Source organism: Fukomys damarensis, unplaced genomic scaffold (genome assembly GCF_012274545.1).
Source record: "Fukomys damarensis isolate Sample0158 unplaced genomic scaffold, DMR_v1.0_HiC HiC_scaffold_17, whole genome shotgun sequence".
NCBI lineage: Eukaryota > Metazoa > Chordata > Mammalia > Rodentia > Bathyergidae > Fukomys > Fukomys damarensis.
Window position 1 is genome coordinate 53,671,246 of NW_022900929.1, and position 22,675 is coordinate 53,693,920.

Below are 22,675 nucleotides of genomic sequence, written 5' to 3' on the forward strand. Positions count from 1 at the left end.
TACATTTAGATCCTTTACCAGTATTAATCTTCAGATATGGTGTGAAGTAGAGGGTCAGCTTTATTCTCGTACATCTTGTTATCCAGTTGTCCTAGCAGTATTTATTGAAGATACTTCTTTCCCCATTGGCAGCCTTGTCACAAATAAATTGACTATGATGTAAAATTTTATTTCTGGATCCTCCTTTTGTAATGATTTCTATATCCCTGTGCCACATTGGTTTTTTTGGGTTTGTTTGTTTGTTCATTAAGTTTATTGGTACATTTTAGGTGTACAATACGATGACATTCATCATTGGGAATTTGTTCTTTTACATGATATTTCTTGATTCTTATTTTTTCCTCATTTCCCTACCCTTCCTGAAACCCCTCCACACCTCCCTATTTACAAAGACTTTGTTTCCATTTTTTCCTTTTCTCATATTTTTTTCTTTCCCTTCTTTCCCCTACCTATCCCAGTTCCCCTACCCCTTTAGACTTTTTCTTCTTATTTCACATTATCACATTTTGATCCTTATTTACACTTTCGGTTTCTCACACCAGATAAACTATTCAGTATTTACACGTGTCCTATTTGGAGACTGGATAAAGAAAATGGGCCACATTGTTTTGATCACTGTAGTTTTATTGTAAGTTTTTAGTCTTTTCTCTCAATCTAGCTAAAATTTGTAGATTTTGTTTTTTTCAAAGAACCTATTTTTGTTTTTATTGATTCTGCTTCATCTGGTCTAAGCTTTTCTTTCTTCCTTGCTTTTGCTAGCTTTGGGTTTAGTTTCCTCCTTTTTCTAGTTCTTTAAGATGTAAAATTAGGTTATCAATTTGAGATCCTTTTTACTATAGGCTTGCATAAACTAAAGATTAAGTAGAGGTTTCTCAGTCTTCTTTGACTATGCATACTTCCTCAGACATGCACATGGCCCTCTGGATCCTTTATTATATTTGGAATTTTTCAAAGCACTTATTTCCTTCACTGTGTATCCCTTTCTTCTAGCCTCTTCTTTCTTGTACTTCTTAATCTGTCAGCTGCTTAAAGCTATCTGTTGTCCTTTACCCTAGGCTGTTGCAGTTAGTATGTTATTTCAACTTTGGAAAAGTTCCCGGCCAAACAAGACAAAGACCCATCACTCAGGGTGTTGTCACACATATCAAAACACTTAATCATTTCTTTGGGACAACAAGCTCCATATATATTATCTCCTCTTGGACCCACAGTGTGTACAAGAAAGTGACCTACCCAAGATCACTGCTCAATTTGTGAGTGGAGAATAGTAAGTTAGAATATTCTCATGAGAATTTAGCAGCTTATTTCTCCATCGAGCATTTTCCTAATTTTCTAAAACAATTTTGAAAGTTTGTTACATTCCAGAGCTTCTTAAAAGTTTGATTCTGAGTTTTTGGCAGCTCAATCATTGCTCTAGTAGAGTAATTCATTATTTTTAGGATGTTACCCCTACAATTTCCGTTTTAGCCATACACTAGAATTTATCACTGAAGACTGGTGAAAAATAATAAAGTCACATTAATGTATTAGAAATAGGTATTGGAAATTTTAAATTACTGACTGCAGTTTGCTCTTTCTGGAAGAATTTAACAGTTGAAAAGCAGCAATTACATAATTATTTTGAAATTTTAAAATATATTTTATATCTACTTTTTCACTGTTAGCTTGTGTTTTCTGTCGAAAAAACGATGACTGTGCTATTAAATATGGAGAAAAGAAAACTAATGAGAAATGGAATCTCACTGTACATTACTATTGCTTGGTGAGTATAATTTGTAATTCTAAATATTTGATTTCTAAAGAATTAGATGCTTACACTGGTTTCTCATAACTTGATAAATCATTTAACTTTTTTGAATTTTGTTTTGCCTGTGTGTAAAAAATAAGATTTTTTTTCTTTTGTATATCTAATTCTAAGGATCTGGAATTACTTGGTAAATAGAAAGATCTGTCCACATTAACTGATTACTTTTGTATAATTACAAAAAAGGGGTCTAAACTGGTTCTATAAGGAAAGTGTCTTTTTAACTTTGTTTTCTTTCCTTTGTTGCTATTGATTAATCTCTGAAAAGACTTGTTTGAAACTTCAGGGAGTAAAAGAAAGTGTTTTATTGCAGAGAACTTGGAAGAAAAAATTCTGGCTAAAAGTAATTCATATTAGTGGAAAAGAATAAGGTTAAGGTATGGGTCACTCAGATGAAAGCAAGAGTGATTTGATCCTGCTCATCAGTCCCTCATTTAAAAACTTTTTATTCCACTTGAATCTGTGCCTTAATAGTGACACCATTAGTACCTTAGCATACCAAGATTGTATTAATACACACAATATTTATTTGTACTGAATTAAATCTATTTCTGCTTACCAAATTATTCTGAAACTTGGCTAAACTAACATTTATTATCTCATGTGATTTCTTTCTTTTTAGTACTGGGAATCAAACTCGGAACTTTACGCTTGTGAAGCAGGAGGCAGCAGAACCACTGAGCTAAATCCCCCGCTCTTGTGTAATTTCTTAGGGTGAAATTCTGATTTCAGCTAAACTATATGGTTCTGGCTCAGAGTTTTAAGAGATTATAGTCAAGATGTCAGCCCATCTGAAAGCTTTAGTAGGCTGAAGGATCCTTCTGCAAAGGCTCATTCATGTTGTTTTTGGTTACAGTTTTTCCTAGCAATTGGTGAGGGGCCTCAGCTCTTTACCTGTTAGGCCTCCCAGTAGGGATCCGCACAGTATGTTAGCTGGCTTTCCCCAAAGCAGATAGTAAGAGAGGGTTAATCTGTTACTTAATATTCAGAGCCACACAACAGCTTCACTTTTGCTTTTTTATTAGAAGCAAGTTAAGGGGAGGGTTGGTGCCATCTCTTAAAGGAAGTAGTAACACATCTGTGGATGTGTTTTGAAGCTCACTATCATCTAAAGTTTTTCAGTGCTTCCTTAAGAAACTGTTTGAAGTATTCCTTTGTGGTTTTCTGTGTCTCAGGTACTCTACAGGTTAAATGTACTGGTAGACTAGGAATTTCTAAGTATAATCCTTTAAAAAAAGTACTGGCTTCAGACTCTCCTATGTTAAGATTCTGTTTCATTATGAACAGCAAAATATTATACTATTACCAGTGGTAATATAATGCTAGATCTGAAAGAGACTTAGAGGCAATCTGCTCTGATATTCTTACTTTCATGTTTAAGGTCAGTGACATAATAACTTGTTTAGGGTTCTAGAAGTTTAGGCACTTGTTAGCAAGCTGGATTTCATATTCACAGTCCACACTTTTTCTTAATTATGTTTCCTTAGCATATTTAAGCTAAAAGGAGATTTTTTTAAAAAGCCATTACACACTTATGATTGAGAATTCAGATAGATTTAAAGTTAGCCTAAAATAGTATTTATTGTTAATACATTCACAACCATCAGTATTTACTATTCTTTTTCTTTAAAGCTTAATGTTTTGTATTCTTTCCTTTTTTTCCCACTTTCTCAGTCACCTATGTATTGCCTTCCTACCTTCTTTCTCATTTTGTGTTACTTCCTAGGACTGTTTTAGAATCTAGTTTGGCATATAAGCCCTTAATATATAGTCTCTTTCAAATCAAAGGACATGAGTAGTCTCTTATTTTGACCATGAAAAATGACTATTTTTATAGGTGCTTGGAAATTTGAGTTGTCTTATTGGAGTGAATATTTGAAATCCAAATTAGTTTCTTATAATCTGTCTTCTAATTGAGAATATTTTTATAGTTGATGTCCAGTGGAATTTGGCAGAGAGGTAAAGAAGAAGAAGGAGTGTATGGTTTTCTAATAGAAGACATCAGGAAGGAAGTGAATAGAGCTTCTAAACTGGTAAGTAAATTATTTTACTCATACTGTATTCCATAAATATTGTCAGTATTTGAGAAGTCTCTTTTGGTGTCTGTACAAGAAATTTGTGGCTTTAGTGGTATGTTCTAATGTGTATTTTCTCAACTATGGTAAGTTTTAGTACAACATTTTGTATTTTTTTATTTGCGAATGAGAGCTTAACTGATCTTGTGTAAACATATAACAATAGTGATTACTTTATCTTATTCACCCTATTCATCATTTCACCTACCCTTTCATCAGATTATGACCTTTAATCAGCAAACCTTTAATCTGGAATCAAGCCAGCAGTTTACTTTGTAAGTTCTTATACCTCCACTACTAAGGTTGCAACGATAGATTGAGGTAGAAATAATGCAAGTGTGATTTTATGATTTCCATAATTTTTATGACCCTTCTGTGACATTTTCTACTTGTGTTTAGTGCTCTCCTGTTTTCCATGACAGATATGCAAAGCTTCAATCCCTTGTTCATTCAGTTATTATTTATGACTTTCTACAAGAAAAGGACTGTAGGACTCCATATAGTCTGAGTAGAAATAGTGATAGAGAATGAGAAAAGTGGAAGTAGGGGGAATTCTATTTAGAGAATGTCATACTAGAATTGATTTCTGTTGATGGAGCAGTTTGGGTGATAAGAAATTCATCATTACACTGGAGTGGAGATAAAGGGCATTGATAAACTATACTTTAGAAAGTCATAAAAGTTGTTTTATAAATGGAATTATTTAGAATGATAGCGAGAATTAAAATATAGAGCATACCTATGACTCAAGTGCCTAAGTCCTGAGGTAGAAGACTCATTAGGAAGTCACTAGGTAATAGAAGAATAGATGTCATTAGATGACTAGAATTTCTCTTCTTCTACTTCTTCGTCTTCATCTTCTTCTTTGTCTTTTTTTGTTTCTTTTTCTTTTTTTGTACCAGAGATCAAACTCAGGACCTTGCACTTGCAAAGCAGGCTTGGTGCCACTGAGCTAAATCCCTGGCCCTAGGAATTTTTTTTTTTTTTTAGTATAAAAATAGAATAATGTGCTAAAATCTTCAACAGAGAGCTAAAATAATACTTTGTTCCCCTTCCTGCCCTTGTGTATATCCTGCTATCACCTTGTGCCAAATCTGAAAATTAAGGAGAATGTGAAATAAGCTTCACTCAAGAAAGTTTACACAGTAAACATAAAAACCTTTATTTCGATAAGGCAAAGGATTGTAGGCAATTATTTTTTAAGATGTTGAGGAACCAAGAGAGTTGATCATAAAATAGAGGCTCTAAGGCACAAAGGAAAACCTTGGTTGAAAAGACTATTTGAGGGGCAATCTAGAGACCATGTGAGGATATTAGCATCAGAAGTTCTTAATCTGCTAATGATAGATGAGTTTGTGGCAAAGGGTGCCAGGGATCAAACTCAGGTCCTTGCACTTGCAAGGCAGGCAGCAGAACCACTGAGCTAAATCCCGGCTGGACTACTCCTGATGGTTTGGAACTATGCATTTTCTTAAAACATTGGCATCTTCACTGAGTAGTAGAGTACACTGTGAACCTGAGACACAACCTCAATTCTGTAGAATTCCTTTGTGTTAGTTCACTGGGAGAGTCTCAGATTAGTCAATGGTTTTCCTATTCCTTTGGTATAGTTGAGACATTAACAATAAACCTGTAATCCTGAAGCAGTGACCTATAATGGCTGTTTAAGGGTTCCATTATGTTTAAGGTACACTCTATTTTTCTAATGATTGATTATTACAGTCTTTCTGTTTAAGTACCACCATTATGTCTAATTTAATTGCAGTGTTACACTATTTGTTTCCTGGGTATGTCATTACAAATTATAGAAATTCTCTCAATACTAGAAGCCAGAGTTCTAAGTCAAGTTGGCCGAAGGGTTGATTTCTTTCATAGCCTCTGAGATAGAATTTATTCTATGCTCCTCTTCTAGCTTTTTGTGCCAGCTGGCAACCTTTGGTGTCCTTGGTTTGTGGAAACATAACTGCAACCTCTGCTTCCATCTTCAATGGCCTTTCTTTCTATGTGTCTTAAATCTGCCTCTCTTTTCTTGTAAAGACATCAGTCATTTGATTTAAGGCCAACCCCAAATCCAGAATGATCTCACTGATTATTTGTAAAGACCCTATTTCTAAGCAAGTCAGAATCTTGAGTACTGAGAGTTTTAGGGCTTAAACATCTTTTTTAAGAACCTGTTGAACCCATTACAATCATTTAAAAGTTTTTCATTTTGATGAGGATAAAGTCATTTTAGCCAGTTTCTTACAAATTAGTTTTTAGTATTTTGTGTTATTGTTGTTCTTGGTGAATATTTCCTAAATTTTGTGCTTTCTATTTAAATTTAAATGCAGCTTTTGTGTATAGATGTTGTGTGTTTAAACTCTTCAGTTTAAAATATTTTAGCAGATAGGAATGAAAAGGGACTTCTTATAGCAATGAATTCTTGAAGATTTAAATTATTTCTGAGTAGAAAAGGGTTTTGTTTGTTTTGCGTTGCTGGGAATTGAACTCAGGACCTTGTGCTTCCAAGGCAGCACAGTGCCACTGAGCTAAATCCCCAGCCCTAGAGTAGGTTTTTTAGGAAAGTTCCTTAAGGTACTGTCATCACAAGTATTATGATGGAAATAATTTTCCGTTTCCTCACAAGTAAAATTTATTAATACTTTGATCATATTATAGTAGTCAAGTTTTTATTATATGGCCCTGTTTTCATATTTTCTTGTAGAAATGCTCTGTTTGCAGGAAAAATGGTGCTTCTATTGGATGCGTAGCACCTCGATGTAAACGAAGTTATCATTTCCCATGTGGACTTCAAAGAGAATGTATTTTCCAGTTTACTGGCAACTTTGCGTGAGTTATTTAACTGTGAAATATGAATGTTAAAGAACAGTGGTAAATTAATATCTGAAAGATATAATTTCCCTGTTGTATAAACTTAGTGCAACTTTAAAAAGTAATATATCTATATTACTGAGTTTATACATATACACTATATATGACATATCCTCCCACCATGGAGTTATTTCTGCCTACTAAATCTTGAGAATTGCAATGTCTAGAATATGTACAGTGATTAATATTACCCTTCAACTTTCAGTGCTGGCCTATAATATCGAACTGTTATTTATATTCAGTGAAAATTTCTACCTTACACTATTCTAGATTTTTATGTCATTGTTAAGAATTGATATAGGCTGGGGATTTAGCTCAGTGGTTCCACCACCTGCCTCACAAGCAGAAGGACCCAAGTTCGATCCCTGGCACCAAAAAAAAAAAAAAAAAAAAAAAAAATAGAATTGTTGGTCCAGTTTTCTGTCTTGGAGCAATATATATTTCTCGCTGAAGGCACATAAATTTGCCTAAATCCAAAAAATAAATATTACACTGTCTTAGTTACTTTTCTCATTGCTGAGACAAAATACTTGAGACCTGAAATTAAAGGAGAAACGGTTTATTTCAGCTCACAGTTTGTAGAGGTTTTAGTCCATAATCTGACCAGTAGGGGCCTTCTCATAATCCACGCCCAGAACTATGCCAGACCAATCAGTGGACTGATTTGGTAATCACACACCCTTAATCCCAGCATCACACGCTGTAGATCCAGCAACCTCTGAAAAACCCCACTAATGACCACATGAAGCTTTGGGGGACATCTAGAGACACAAGCCATAACATATACCATGGGACACCCTGAAAATATTACTTCTTGAGTACAGCTTCTGACATGAATTTTGGCATTTGATGGCATGAGTATTCCATTTCTTTAAGTCTTTGTATTTTGACTTAACTAATGGATTGTTACTATGTAAGAAAACTAAATTAGAAAACGTAAATTAATACAAGTATAATGGGCATCACTATGGAGGGAGGTTACTAAAAAAAAAAAAAAAAAACAATTAGAGCTACCACTTGATCCAGTTATACCATTCCTTGGTATATTGTGGCATAATTCACAATAGCCAAGATATGGAACCAGCATAGGTACCCATTAACAGACAAATAAGGAAAGTATATCATATTATTAAGCCATACAGAACAAAATTTTGTCATTAACACAAAAATGGATGGAGCTGGAGATTATTATGTTGAGCATAATAAGCAAGATTTAGAAAGACAAATACCGCTTTTTTCCCTAATATGTCAAATGTTTAAAAAAATAACAAACTAGAAAGATTATTAAAAAGAGGAAGGGAGTAAGAGTCAGGTATGGATACAACCATATGATGTTATACACATTGAAACCCTCTCTAAAAATGTGAAACTTGGGGGAAGGTGGAACAAGGAGTGTGATCAGAGTGAAAATGATCAGAGTATATTATGTACATATATGAACCTGCCAAAATAAACCCATTAATCTACATAACTAATATGGATTAATAAAAATGATGTGAAAAAATTAAGAGGATAGATGTTAAGTGCTCCTGCCACAATACTAAAGTATCTACTAAATGAATAAGATGCATATCATTTTTAAAAATACAAATGAAAATAAAATGGTTTGGAAATATGCTATTATTTACATGATTTATATTTATATGATTAAAATACTCTATAAATTACCTCTTTTAATTTTATACAATGTTGAATACTAAATATATATATATATATACTTCATTGCTAATAGTGTTACATAGGATTCTCAATATTAGTTACTGAAATTCTGTATGAGATCTTACCACCAAAAGGTTTACATTTTGAACACCCATTCATGATAAAAATTCTGCAAAAAATTGGAAAAGATGGTCTACGCCTCAACTTAATAAAGGCTATCTATGAAAAACCAACAGCCAACATCATATTAAATGGCCAAAAACTGAAAACCTTCACGTTAAAATCAGGAACAAGACAAGGATGACCACTATCACCACTCCTCTTCGATATAGTTCTGGAAACATTAGCCATAGCAATTACACAAGAGAAAGAAATTAAAGCAATATATAGAGGAAAGGAAGAAGTTAAACTGTCATTATTTGCTGATGATATGATACTCTACATTGAAGATCCAAAAAACTCCACCAAAAGACTTCTCGACTTAAATGAAACTTTTACCAGAGTAGCTGGATACAAGGTCCACACCCAAAAATCAATAGCCTTCTTGTACACAAATAACAGACTCACTGAGAGAGAAATTAGGGAAACAATTCCTTTCACAATAGCACCCAAAAAAATGAAGTATCTGGGAATCAATCTAGCAAAAGACCTCTACACTGAAAACTACAGCACTCTGAAGAAAGCGATCGAGGAGGATATAAGAAAATAGAAAGATATCCGCTGCTCCTGGGTAGGAAGAATCAACATAGTTAAAATGGCCATACTACCAAAACTGCTATACAGATTCAATGCAATACCAATTGAAATCCCAACACTATACTTCACAGAACTAGAAAGAAGAATCCAAAAATTCATTTGGAACCATAAGAGACCTAGAATAACAAAAGCCATCCTAGGCAACAGACACATGGCAGCGGGTATAACAATTCCCAATTTGAAACTATGCTACAAAGCCACTGTGATAAAAAGCATGGTACTGGTAAAGAAACAGACCTGAGGATCAGTGGAACAGATTGGAAGACACAAAAACAACTCCAGATGCACTCAGCTACCTCATCTTTGACAAAGGAGCTGACAGTCCCCACTGGAGGAAAGATAGCCTCTTTAATAAATGGTGTTGGAAAAACTGGATCTCAACCTGCAAAAGATTAAAACTGGACCCTTATCTTTCACCATGCACTAAATTAAAATCCAAGTGGATTAAAGATCTAAATATAAAAACAAAAACATTAAACTTGCTGGAAGATAAGTTAGGCAGAACTCTTGAAGACATTGGCATAGAAAAAGACTTTATGAACAAATCCTCAGTAGCACGGGAACTAGCAGATAGAATCAACAACTGGGATGTCATCTTATTGAAAAGCTTCTGCACTGCAAAAGAAACCATCAACAGAACTAAGAGACAACCTACAATGTGGGAAAAAAATTTTCACCAGCTGCTTCTCAGACAAACCTCTATTATCTAGAATATATAAAGAACTCAAAACAATCAGCCCCCAAATATAAAGACCTAATTCAAATATGGGCAACTGAAATGAACAGACATTTCTCAGAAAAAGAAGTAAAAGCGGCAATTACATATATGAAAAGATGTTCCACATCACTAGTCATTTGAGAGATGCAGATGAAAACAACAGTGAGATCCCACCTCACCCCACAAAGAATGGCTGCTATCAAGAAATCACACAATAACAAATGTTGGCGTGGTTGTGAGGAGAAAGGAACCCTTCTCCATTGGTGGGAATGCAGACTGGTGCAACCACTATGGAAATCAATATGGAGATACCTCAGAGAACTAGGATTAGAGGTTCTATTTGACCCAGCCATCCCTCTGCTGGGTATCTTTTCAAAAGAATTGAAAGAATCATACCACAGTGATATACGCACACCATGTTTATAGCAGCACAGTTTGTAACAGCTAAAACTTGGAAACAGCCGGTCTGCCCATCAGTTGGAAACTGGATAAAGAAGATGTGGTTTTTCTATAAAATGAAATACTACTCAGCCATAAAGAATGAAAAATTCATTCATAGGCAAATGGGTACATTTTGAGGATATACTCCTAAGTGAAATAAATAAGTCACATATGTGTAAATACCGAATAGTTTCTCTGGTGTGAAAAACTAAAATAGTACTCAAGATCCTAATGGGACAATTAGCAACATGAAATAGGAAGAAAAGGACCAAAGGTGTAGGGACAGTGAGAAGGATAGGGAAAGGGGAATAAGGGAAAAGGAAAAAAACATGAAATGAAGAAAAGGACCAAAGGTGTAGGGACAGTGAGAAGGATAGGGAAAGGGGAATAAGGGAAAAGGAAAAAAAAAGATGAGAAAATGTAAAATTGGAATTAAAAGTGTTTGAAGGTGGGGAGGAGAGGAGGGGGTGAAGGGAGGGTGGGACAAGGGGGAAAAATGAGAACAAAAACCTGGCATGTAAAGGTACAAGATCCCAGTAATGAATGTAACTGTACTGTCTACCTAGAATGTACCAATAAATTCAATTTAAATTAAAAAAAAAGTTTACATTTTGAATGACCCTGATATTTAATCATAGAATAATTTCTAATGCTAAGGCTATGATCTGTTGTAGGTTATGAGACAGATACAAATGAATTTTCTCTTAAATATGTCAATTACAATGCTAGCCTAAATGTATTTTGCAATTCATTATTATTCTTAAATATTTTACATTTTTAGGTCATTTTGTTGGAAACATCGTCCTGTTCAAATTATTACACCTAATAATTATAGAGACTCTGTACCATGCACCATTTGTTTGGAATTTATTGCACCTATTCCTACTTACAGTGTATTACGAAGTCCTTGTTGCAAGAATGCTTGGTTTCATAGAGACTGTGTACAGGTAAGATTTATTTTATAAGCTTTGAAATAAAGTGTATTGCTTGCTGATTTGAATTTTAAGTTGGCATTGATGTATAAATTAGCTATTCTTTTAAAGCAACTATAAAGCATTCAATATGTAGTAATTTTACATGTAAAATTTACCCAATTTAAATATACAGTTAGTTCAATAAATATTGTAGATGCAACCTTCCAATGTAACTTTATACTTATAAAATTGTTTTTTACTTAAGAATTTTATATTTCACAATAAAAGATTTTAATTCTAAACAGTGTTTATATATTTAAGCTAGAAAAACGGAAGTAATAAGCTTGATAATAAGAAATATGTTTTTTTTCATAATTTGGAAATTATAATTCCTTGATGGGAGCTGATTACTGTCAAAGAAATTAAAAGTATTGATTCTTTGAGAGATACTGTATATCAAACTTGGTAACTGGTTTTCAAGTAAATAGAATATTATAAAACACTACTTGGGCTGGGGAGATAGCTCAGTACTTGCTTAAAGATGTAGGTTCAATCCACAGCACTGAAGAAAAAAAAAGAAAAACTTCACACACAACATTATACAATTTACTATTTCTTTGATTTGGAAAATTCTTAAATATCTTAAAAAGATCTCAATTATCAATAATATCAAATATGTAAGATCCATGTTTGAAAGTGGTACCTATTAGACAAAGAATCTACTTATGTTTAATACTATTTTTTAAAGCTTAGATTTTGTTTATTAAAATGAGGTGTTACTGCTGATTGCAAGTTGTTTACATTTCTTAAAGTTAGATATAAATTCTTTTCTATTTCAGTGAAATCTTAAAAGTATTATCAGTAATCAAAGTATTTAATCTTGGTTGATTACTCTTTTTTTTGCATAGGGCTTCAACTTTATATTTAGGATTACTCAGGTAAAAATGGGAGAATATTAGAAATTCTTTTAATTCTGGCAGAGAAATGTACATAAATGGACAGAGAGAGAGAGAGAGAGAGAGAGAGGGAGGATGCATTTAATAAACAACTTGAAGTTTTATCCTTACCTGTTGAGGAAGAAGTTCACATTATATGAGAATCTTTAAAAAGTGATTTCTTAATTTAAAGCCAACCTGGACAATAGGGAGAACCTGTCTCAAAGGATTTTATAAAAAAGAGCTGTGGTATAGCTCAGTGGTAGGCTTTTGGTTCCCTCCCAGTTTAAAAAAAATAATAATTATTATTATTTTGTGAAAATTAATTTACAATCATAGCAACATGAATGCTTGTCTGTTATATAAGTATCAGTAAGCAATTATTTGATTAAGGCAAACTGCAGCAGGGCTCCTTCTTGAGTCACTTTCACTAAAAGGTCTCCAAGTAGCTTTTCTACTTTGGTGCAGAATCTTAATTGAAATATTATTAGTATTCTACCCAGTCCAGATAACTATTATAAGTGGTTAAACAAATGTTTTTCTTTTTTGGTGAAAACAAAAAGACCACAGATTAGAAACAACGAAATTTATTAAGAAATTTTCATTCTATCTGGAGAATTGTCACTAATTTTGTTCAGTTTGGATTTCTCCAATATTGCTTTAAACCTGTTGCTATCTTCTATGTGTTTTTTCCTCTATACCAGATACTCCTTTGTACCATTTCTTATATTTAGTAACTTCTCAGCATCTCTCTACAATTGCTAAAAGCTTCTTTTCAGTTTCAGAGATTTCAGTAACTTCTGCTACATATCTTATTTATAAAGTAGGGGGTTTGTCTCTTGTTGCTGAGAAAAAATACCCAACATCAAGTTAGAGGAAAGGTTTATTTCATGTCACAGTTTGTAGAGGTTTCAGTCCAAATCAGCTGGCTCCAAGGAAGAGTGGCACAGCAGAGGGTCATTGCAGAAAGAGTTTATGGCAGGCAGAAGGCACCAAACTCATCTAAGCATCAAGCGGCAAGCTGTGACCACAGCTTTTTCTATCCCTTATATCTTACCCAGATTATCCACAAGGAGCACTCACAGCCTTAGTCCTAGTATCACACGCAAGTCAATCCCAGTATAGTATCTTTGATCCCAGCAGTAAAAACCCTAGATCCAGCCACCTCTGAAAAGCCCAAACTATGACCACATGAGATTTTGGGGGGACATTTAGATACAATCCATAACAGGGTTAAAATATTTTTAAATGAATGTGTGCGCTACTGTTTGTTCTTTTGTGTTTTTTGCTTTTGTTTTGAGACTGAATACTTTTTCTACTAAGGTTTTAGTTTCTTCTTTCTTTCTGAGCACCCTCTGCCTGCAGCTTGTCTTTGTATTTCCTGCACCATTGTGAACGTGTTTTGTATTTCTCTCCTTTTGGGTAGAAAAGTCAGATTAAGTTATAAACAGCCAAAAATGGTTTTAACAATTACTTTTCTTAATGAAGTTGTTACCGATTTTCACTGTTTTTCTCATAGGATGGAAAATAACAACATATTTAGGAGCTAAAATTACATTAGTATCAGTGGTTGAGAAAAATACATGATGGCTACAAAATTAATAGCTGTCTATTCAACAGAAATTTTGGGGTTTTTTTTGTGTGTGTGTGTATGTGTGTGTGTTTTGTTTTTTCTTACCATGGGATAAAAAGTTTTCCAGATGTCAGCAGTTTCAAGTAACTTGGTTTATAAGATTTGAGAACCATGGATGTAAAAAATGTCTTCATAACCTATAAAGTAAAAAAAAATCTCATATTCTATTAGTTATATAATTCATAACTTGATGACAGACTTAAGTTGTTAACAATAGATTTTCCATTTTCCACTGTAGGTTCAAGCAATAAATGCAGGAGTATTTTTCTTTAGGTGTACAATATGCAATAATAGTGACATCTTTCAGAAAGAGATGTTGAGAATGGGAATTCATATTCCTGAAAAGTGAGTAATATTTAGCATTTCAATCAGCAAAAAGAAAGATATTTTAAATACAGGATTTAATAATAGTAGAAATAATCATTTATGCCTGATCAAGTGGTCAATGGACATTTAGCCATTTCAAATGGTGAAATGCAAACCCTTCTCCTTCGCCTTCTCTAGTTCAAGAAAGCAAGGACTATGATATGTGTCCCATTCAATGAATTAGATAGAGCAGTGTTGGAAAACCTGTGGCACAGATGCTGTTTGCTATCATTGAAATCACTAAAAGGTTTGCCATCACTGATAGAGTCTGTTAAGTACTTCAGTGGTATTCAATTTTGATTGATTTATATTTAACTGTAATCACCTTTGAAATGTTATTTATAAATTAGGAAAATCAAAATGGGTTTAAAATGAATGATAAGAATTTTCTTAGTACTTAAAGGTGAAGAATCCAGAAATAATGATATTAAACTTGAAATTAAAAATGTAGTGTAGCTCAGTGATTCCACCACCTGCCTTGCAAGCGCAAGGATCTGAGTTCAATCCCTGGTACCAAAAAAAAAGAGTGAAGTGTTAGAAAAATATAAGTTTTAGAAAATTATTGCTTAATGTTTCATTTAGCATTCCTAAATTTACTGTGACGAATGGTAGAATAAAGTGACATATTAGAGTTTGTATTAAGGAGACTATCTTAAAAGAAAATTTTTATCCGTGTTCCTAAAAGAATATACTAAAAGATATGGTATATACTTGTTTTTAAGTATGTCAAAGGTTTTTACTTTGACATTCATTACCAATCCTTTTGTGTAACTTTATAAGTCAAAGTATATTTCATATATTGTTTCATTTATAGAGATGCATCTTGGGAATTAGAGGAAAATGCCTATCAAGAGCTTTTGGAGCCCTATGAACACTGTGATATACGAAGATGTCGTTGCAAAGAAGGGCGAGACTATAATGCACCTGATAGGTATTTCTCAAAGTTGAGTTTTGCATATTTAAGCCTTGGGATAGAAAAGTAGTGAAGCATAGTTTTGCTCTTAGGATGTTTGAAGTTTTAACTTGAGATAAAGTATGCTTATTAAACTTCTATTTACATTTGTGTATAGAGAAATTTTTGCAGTTACTAGAGTTATAACTTATTTCTCATATTTTCTTGAAGGTCTATTTTCTAGAGCTACGGTGTCTTGTATGATATTCATAGCTACATGTGGTTACTAAGCCTTTAAAATATGGTTATTCCTAATTTAGAAGATGCTGTAAATGTAAAAACAGCACATCAATGACTTAGATCAACAGGGTTACCTTAACAAAATACCATAGACTAAGTGGTTTAAACAAAAGAAATTTGTTTTCTCACAATTTGGGGGTTAGAAATGTCAGATCAAGGTGATAACAGGTTCGGTTTCTTCAGAAGCCTGTCCTTGGTTTGTAGAATGCTACCCTCTAGCTGTGTCTTTTCATGGTTGTCCCTCTGTTTTGTCTGTGTCCTTTTTTTAAATAAAGACCACAGGTCATTTTGTTGTAGAACCTACCCATAAGGTGCCATTTTATTATAATTACCACTTTAACCTTCTTTTCTCCAGGTACATTTATATTCTGAGATATACTAGGTGTTAAGATTTACCTCAAAATGTGAATTTGGGAGATGGGCACAAATCAACCCATAATTATATGAAAAGAACTTAAAATATCTTGTTTATTTTTATATTAATTACATATTGAACAAAGTGGTATATTTTGGAAATAAGATATATTTAGAGTAATTTCACTTGTTTGTACATTTTAAAATGGAAGTATTAGAACATTTTTAATTACATATATGGTTAGTGTTGTATTTTCTGTTGGACAGCACTGCTGTAGGAGATAATGTAGCTGGATTAACATAGCATTGTTTCTCTTGGAGCATTAAAAAAAGGTTTGGTGTTGGAAACTTGATTACCCTTTTGTAATGTCAGTATTCAGCTGTTCTGTACAGTCAGTCACCTTGTACCTTTTAGGTGTAGTATATTACACTAAGAATCAAGAGAGTCTTCATTTAAGATGGAGGATAAAAAGTAACAGAGTATATGAGATAATGTACATATAGTTCTAAGACGCAATACATTCACTAAAGTTGATATTTCCTACATTAATTTTAGGTTGTTCTTAATGTATATAGCCTGTGTATTGTTGATCACCAAACCATTAGCTACAAAACTTCTCTTTCCTTTGGGCAGTTGCCTTTTTTAAATTTTTTTTTTTTAATTTTTTTTATTTTTTATTTTTTGGTACCGGAGATCAAACTTGGGCCCTTTCACTTGCAAAGCAGGTGGCTCAACCACTGAGCCAAATCCCCGGCCCTGTTGCTTTTTGAGATTGCTGTTAGTTTTGTTGTTTCTTCTGGGGCACAGATACTTGCTACCTGAACACTTGCTTTGTAATCTTATTCCCTCCATCTCAGAAAAGGCAGTATTGGTAAAAGGCAGCACTGTGTAGTGATTAAAAACATGAGTTTCAAGCCAGGTATATTGAGTTGGAAACATCACTCTAAGGCTTAATCAGTGTGAGCTTAGTTGGGCAAGTAATTTATCCCCCTCTACTTTGGTTTTTCTCTTCTTGATAATGGGAATAACAATTAAAATTATAAGGGCTAAACTTTCCATTTAAAGAGTAAGAACTGAAGTGGGGGAAGGGACAAGGGGTAAAAATGAGAACCAAGACCTGTCATGTAAAGGTACAAGATCCTGGGGGCCAGGGATTTAGCTCAGCGGTTCGGTGGCCTGCCTTGCAAGCGCAAGGACCCAAGTTCAATCCCCGGTACCAAAAAAAAAAAAAAAAAAAAAAAGGTACAAGATCCCAATGATGAATGTAACTGTACTATATGCCTAAAATGTACCAATAAACTCAATGAGAAAAAATAAATAATAAAGAGTAAGAAATGGACTCTACAGAGCTGGGGGAGTACTTAGCTACCTCTCATCATCCACATTTCCATTCACTCAAGAGCTATTTGTAGGAGCTGGGGATTTAGCTCAGTGGTTTCACCAATTGCCATGCAAGCACAAGGGCCTGAGTTCGATCCCCAGTACCCCTCCCAAAAAAGAGCTATTTCCATTTCTATACAAAGAGAATGATATGCCCACACAAAGAGTGGAGACTCATTAACACAACCCATATCCACATCTATACAGAAAATATGAATAGAGACTGCCACATGTCACACAGTAATGAAAAAGGCAAATGAAGGAAAATATGAGTATGAGCCAGGTAGGAAGTCTGGAACTTGTCCCACACAACTGAAGTGTTTGAGCAAGCTTATTTCAGGAAGTATTGCTTTACTTTTGATATTTATTGAGTACTTATTCCACATCAAACATAGTGATACAGTATTCTCCCTATGAGCATAGTCATCTCCAAGTATAAAGGAAACTTAATCATAGAGCCTATCTGATGTTCATATTCTTTGTATATGTGTGTATGTTCATACTGGCTTAGGGTTTTAAGTTACAAGATATTTACAGGAGATGGTTACACACATAATAAATAAAATAGAAACAATGTAGAAAAATATTGCAGTATTGAAGCAGATAATCTTTTCCCTATGGTAAAAGGGTTGATTTTTGTGTGTGTAGCAGAGGAATAGGCCCATGGTGGCAGAGGTGGTTGGAATTAAATTTAGTATCAAACATAAGCATCTGCTCTTTATGTCCTCAGCAAATGGGAAATAAAACGCTGTCAGTGCTGTGGTTCCAGTGGAACACATTTAGCCTGTTCCTCACTACGATCATGGGAACAAAATTGGGAGTGTTTGGAATGTAGAAGTATTATCTACAATTCAGGTAATTGTTTATAATTTTGAATAGGGTTTTTTATTTTGATAAAGATTTTTACCCATATTTCTGTAATGCTAACATTGAGATTTAAATCTGTAGATTTCCGAAAAGCCAAAAAACATACATTATCCAACTCTAATAATGTGGCAATTACTGATTGTTTGTTGGAAGAATCATCACCTAAGTTACCCAGACAGTCACCTGGAGCCCAGAGTAAAGATCTGCTGAGGTGTGTCTTTTAAATTTGAGATATAAAATTATATTTGAAGAAAACTATGACAGAAAATGCCATATACACTTAGGATATTAGCTGATCATAAGTAGTCTAGAAGTGTTAAAGAATTCATTCAGTATTAGATCATGGACTCAAGGCAACCAGCATTTTTTAAAAGAAATGGAATAGACTAGAATGCAAGTTATCAGATTGTACCGCACATAGGAAGAATGTATGTAAAATCTGTTTTAATTATTTTATTGTGAACTGAGTCATAACATATATTTGTATATATCATTTCAAACTCATTTGAAAAATGCTGTGCTGGAAAATGTCCTTAAAATGTTATTTGATTATAGAGTAAGATAGGAAATTGAAATAGCAAGCATACCACGTCACTTTGTTAAACTAAAGGAATCTTAATATAAAGATGGTTTATTTTTTGATATTGTAATCATTTTTTGCTTAATACATTCATTGTCAATGTGAGAAATCTAAATGTCAACATTTCCCTTTTAAAAGTTTAAAGCATACCTGTTAAATATTACCATATTCTTAACTATTTCCACAGAATAGCAAAGTAAGTCTTTCAAAATCACTCTTAAATATTTAAATATGACTGGATTACATTTTTATACTGTATCAGGTATCTGTTCAATTGTAGTTATGATTAAGTTTATGTAACTTTGCAAATATGTTTGTAGAGCCTTGCTTTACCCAGTAGGAAAAAAGTTGGAAAATAATATTAGTAGCTAAGCAATTATGAAGTACTGTCATGTTAAATTTCACGTTTAAAAACTTAGAAGATGTAAAAGAGAATTTTTCTGAAAGTATTTGGATACTTCATTTTTCAGGTAGGTAGACTATTGCTTGTCAAACTGTAAGAAATTACAGTTTTAAAATGCCACTTTTGGGGGCCCAGCTGCGAGTGGGAGTGCAAGCGCCAGCATGAAGCGTGGCTTTCACAGCCTCAGAGAGAGCATCACCTTCATGGTCTCCATCTCTGGCTGTGTACTGGTGTCCTTCATGCTGCCCACCTACTATTGGAAGGTGTCCGCCATCGACAGCTCAGTCATCACCACCACCACCTATTGGGTCAACCTGTGGAAGACTTGTGTTACTGACTTCATGGGTGTCTCCGAGTGCAAGGACTTCCCTTCCATGCTGGTGCTGGACAGTTATATCCTGGCATGTAGAGGACTTAACAATTGTGTCTGTCAGCTTGGGCCTTTTTGGTTCCCTGTTTGCACTCTTTGGAATGAAGTGTACCAAAGTTGGAGGTTCAGATAAAGCCCAAGCTAAAATTGCTTATTTGGCTGGAAGTGTACTCATGTTGTTAGGGCTGTGCTCAATGGCTGTTCCCTGTAGGCAAACAAAATCACAACAGAATTCTTTGATCCTCTCTGTGTAGAACAAGTATGAATTAGGAACTGCTCTGTTTATTGGATGGGCAGGAGCCTCACTCGTTTTGCATAACTGGTGCTTTCTTATTTTGCTTTTTAATATCTAGCAATAACAAAACACCCAGAATGCGATACACATACAACAAGGTCACATTTGTCATGTCTTCCCAAAGTACCATGAAGAGAAGTGACTACAACCACAAACCTTTCAAAACAGTTTGATAAAAATACTTCTAAAAGAACTCTGCCGGCAAGCTGTGTCTTGAGTTTGTTATCAAAGGGGACTGTTCTCAAAACAATCCTGTCAAGGCTCTTCTAAAATTAACACTCAAGCTATTTCTAACGTAAGAATCTGAAGAATTTGTCGATTGTATGGATGTGAATGTTCTTACATGGTTATGTACTAATCACTTTCTGTTATGGCTTTCTACAAAAAAATAAACAGGTTATTTACAGGATTTATATATGTGAAGGACATATAAGGCATTTAAGACTAAAGGTTCAAGAATATTTGTAATACAGCCTTTTTGATCATTCATACTTTGAGATATCTGACCCCATTCCTTGTTTCATTTATATGTTACACTGGAAACATGTAAAGAAGGGTGTCTTCTAAATAGGGATAATCTGAGACTGAAGTTAAAAACACATTATTGGCTGTTACATGGAGTTGTCTTATAGTTTCTTAGACCCTGTCTCTCATGAGAGTTCACTCAGGATGCCTCAAGGGTGGGCTAATGAGGCCAAAATGTTATTGCACTTTATGTATAGGTACATCACCCTTAATTAACTGTGCAGGCTTTTCTGACATAAAAAGCAGAAACCACGGAGAGTGGGGGCATTGATGTGAGCTGAGCTGGAGCCGCTGGTTATGGTTAACTCTGTAGGCAGCAAAGAAAGTCCCAGAGCCAGCATGGCACCTGCCTCACTCAGAAGTTTGTCTTACAATTCCTATTTAGGTAACTGACTGGATAATTCAGAGACTTGTTATTTTTCAAAACATTTGAGTCACTTCAGTGATTTCTGAATAAAGACATATTTATTCCTGGAGCCATCCCTGTTTATGACATGCCTATGAGGGTGGTAGTCATCACCATTAACACAAAGTTTACATACCCTACCTCACCCCTCAGAGCCACCTGGTGCAGCATGTAGTTTTGTCCTACATTTACGAGAAGCTAATTATAGCAGAATTCTAATAATTTGTCACAATAGTGATAACATAACTGTGAGGTGGGATAGTTGAGGGTAAAATACAGGTTAGTCTGTAAGCATTGGTACAAATGAGGACTGAGACCACAAAAGAAGAGAGAGAAGAAAAGGTATCAGTGAAGGCTGGGATAATAGCTCACTACTACTTGTGTTATTTGTAAGAAGCTGTGTGGATGAATTTTCATTTTCCTGAAGTATAAAAGATCTGAAACAAAAAAATCACCTTGTTCAGAAGTGCCAAATGGAAAGAAGTAAACAAGCTTGTTTAAAATTCATATTACTTAATTCCACGTTAGTACTTGAAATATCTTTTTCCAGAGATACTAATTAACTAAAAGACATAAAGGTAGATTAAGGGCTTTAGGCTAATTTGGGGACAGGGATGTTTAGGTATGCATTTTTTTTTTAATTTTTTAATTAAAAGCTTAGATGGTTAAAGTAATACAGCGAAAAATTTCAGGTAGAGTGGGAGGTAAGAAAAAACTCTATTAGAAACCAGAAACATAAAAGCTTGGGCAAGAGTGAGGGGCAGTAAAGGCAATGGACCAAAGGAAAAGGAATAAAAAATAAAATGATACAACTATACAGATAAAAGATTGGCTTTTGTGTCAAACACACTGACTTAATTTAAATATTGGGTTTACTTTATAAAGCACCCTTATATTTTCCCTAGCATTTCTGCTAAAGACTAAAGACATAGAACCTGGGAGATACTTGGTTTATAGGCTACTCTTATGACTGTCTAATTATGTGTCTGGTCTTTGGCAAGTTTTTTAACAACAGTTTATCACACCTTTAGGATGAGGATTATAAAAGTGACCACATCTCAAGGTAGTTCAAATTAAATGAATTAATGTGGGTTAAAAACCAAAACCAAGTGGCTCAATAAATATCTGTTGCAAAAATGACTGGATGAACAAAACAATGTACGCTATCACAGGCACACTGTTTTTGTATGTTTTTTCTGTCCTTCCACATGAAACTTTGATTCATCATTTAGAAATGCTTTAAGAAGCCTAGAGTATAGCTGCACAAAAATGCTCTTATTGCAAGAAACTGGAAAAAATGTTAACAACTTTAGAATAGGTATAGACAAGGACTTTCTGAACAGAACCCTGATTACACAGGAAGTAGTACTGCAAATTAACAAATGGGATCTTACCAAATTTAAAAGCTTCTGCACAGCAAAAGAAAAAACAAATTGAAGAGGCAGAAACTACAAGATGGGAAAAAATTTTGCCAGCTATTCCTCAGAGTATTTGTTTCTCTAATATATAAAATTTTTTTAAAAATATCCCCCCCAAAAACCATTTTAACAAATGGGCAAGTGGAATGAATAGACAAATCACACAAGTGCACTGCTAATAAATACATGAAGAAATGCTCAGCATTGTTGGCCATTAAATGCAAATTAAAATGACACTGAGATTGCATGTTACCCCAGAAGTTTTGGCCGTCATCAAGGAATCAGATAGCAAATGCTGAAGAGGCTACAGGGTAAAAAGAAACCCTCCTACATGTTGGGTATGTAAACTAGTATACCCACTATGGGAATTAATATGGAGACTCCTCAAAAATCTAAAAGTAGAAATTCGTATGACTCAGCTATTACCCTTCTAGCTATCTTCCTGAAAGAATTCAAGGTGACATAAGAGTCATGCATACATACCTATGTTTATAGCAGCACAACTCAAAATAGTAATCCTTGGAAGTAGCCTGTATGTCTAACAACAGATGAATGGATAAACAAATGTGGTATGTACATACATGGGAGTGCCACTCTGCCATAAATAAAAGATAAACTTTAGTCATTTGTAAGAAAATGAATGCTCCTTGAGGCCATAATTTTAAGTGAAATAAATCAGACACACAAGCTTAAATATCACATGGTTTCTCTT

General features: G+C 34.1%; 1 protein-coding gene and 1 pseudogene across 2 annotated transcripts in view; both read left to right on the forward strand.

The window, feature by feature from the left end:
• Positions 1-22,675, forward strand: part of G2e3 (G2/M-phase specific E3 ubiquitin protein ligase) — a 59,144-nt gene that overhangs the window by 20,183 nt on the left and 16,286 nt on the right. For both annotated transcript variants that reach the window (XM_010633546.3, XM_010633548.3), the window contains exons 3-10: positions 1,665-1,762; positions 3,736-3,837; positions 6,584-6,708; positions 11,106-11,271; positions 14,045-14,151; positions 14,987-15,103; positions 17,830-17,954; positions 18,048-18,177. In XM_010633546.3, the coding sequence (XP_010631848.1) occupies positions 1,665-1,762; positions 3,736-3,837; positions 6,584-6,708; positions 11,106-11,271; positions 14,045-14,151; positions 14,987-15,103; positions 17,830-17,954; positions 18,048-18,177 (970 nt within the window). The remainder of the gene's footprint in view (positions 1-1,664; positions 1,763-3,735; positions 3,838-6,583; positions 6,709-11,105; positions 11,272-14,044; positions 14,152-14,986; positions 15,104-17,829; positions 17,955-18,047; positions 18,178-22,675) is intronic.
• Positions 18,185-21,976, forward strand: LOC104868673 (annotated as a pseudogene).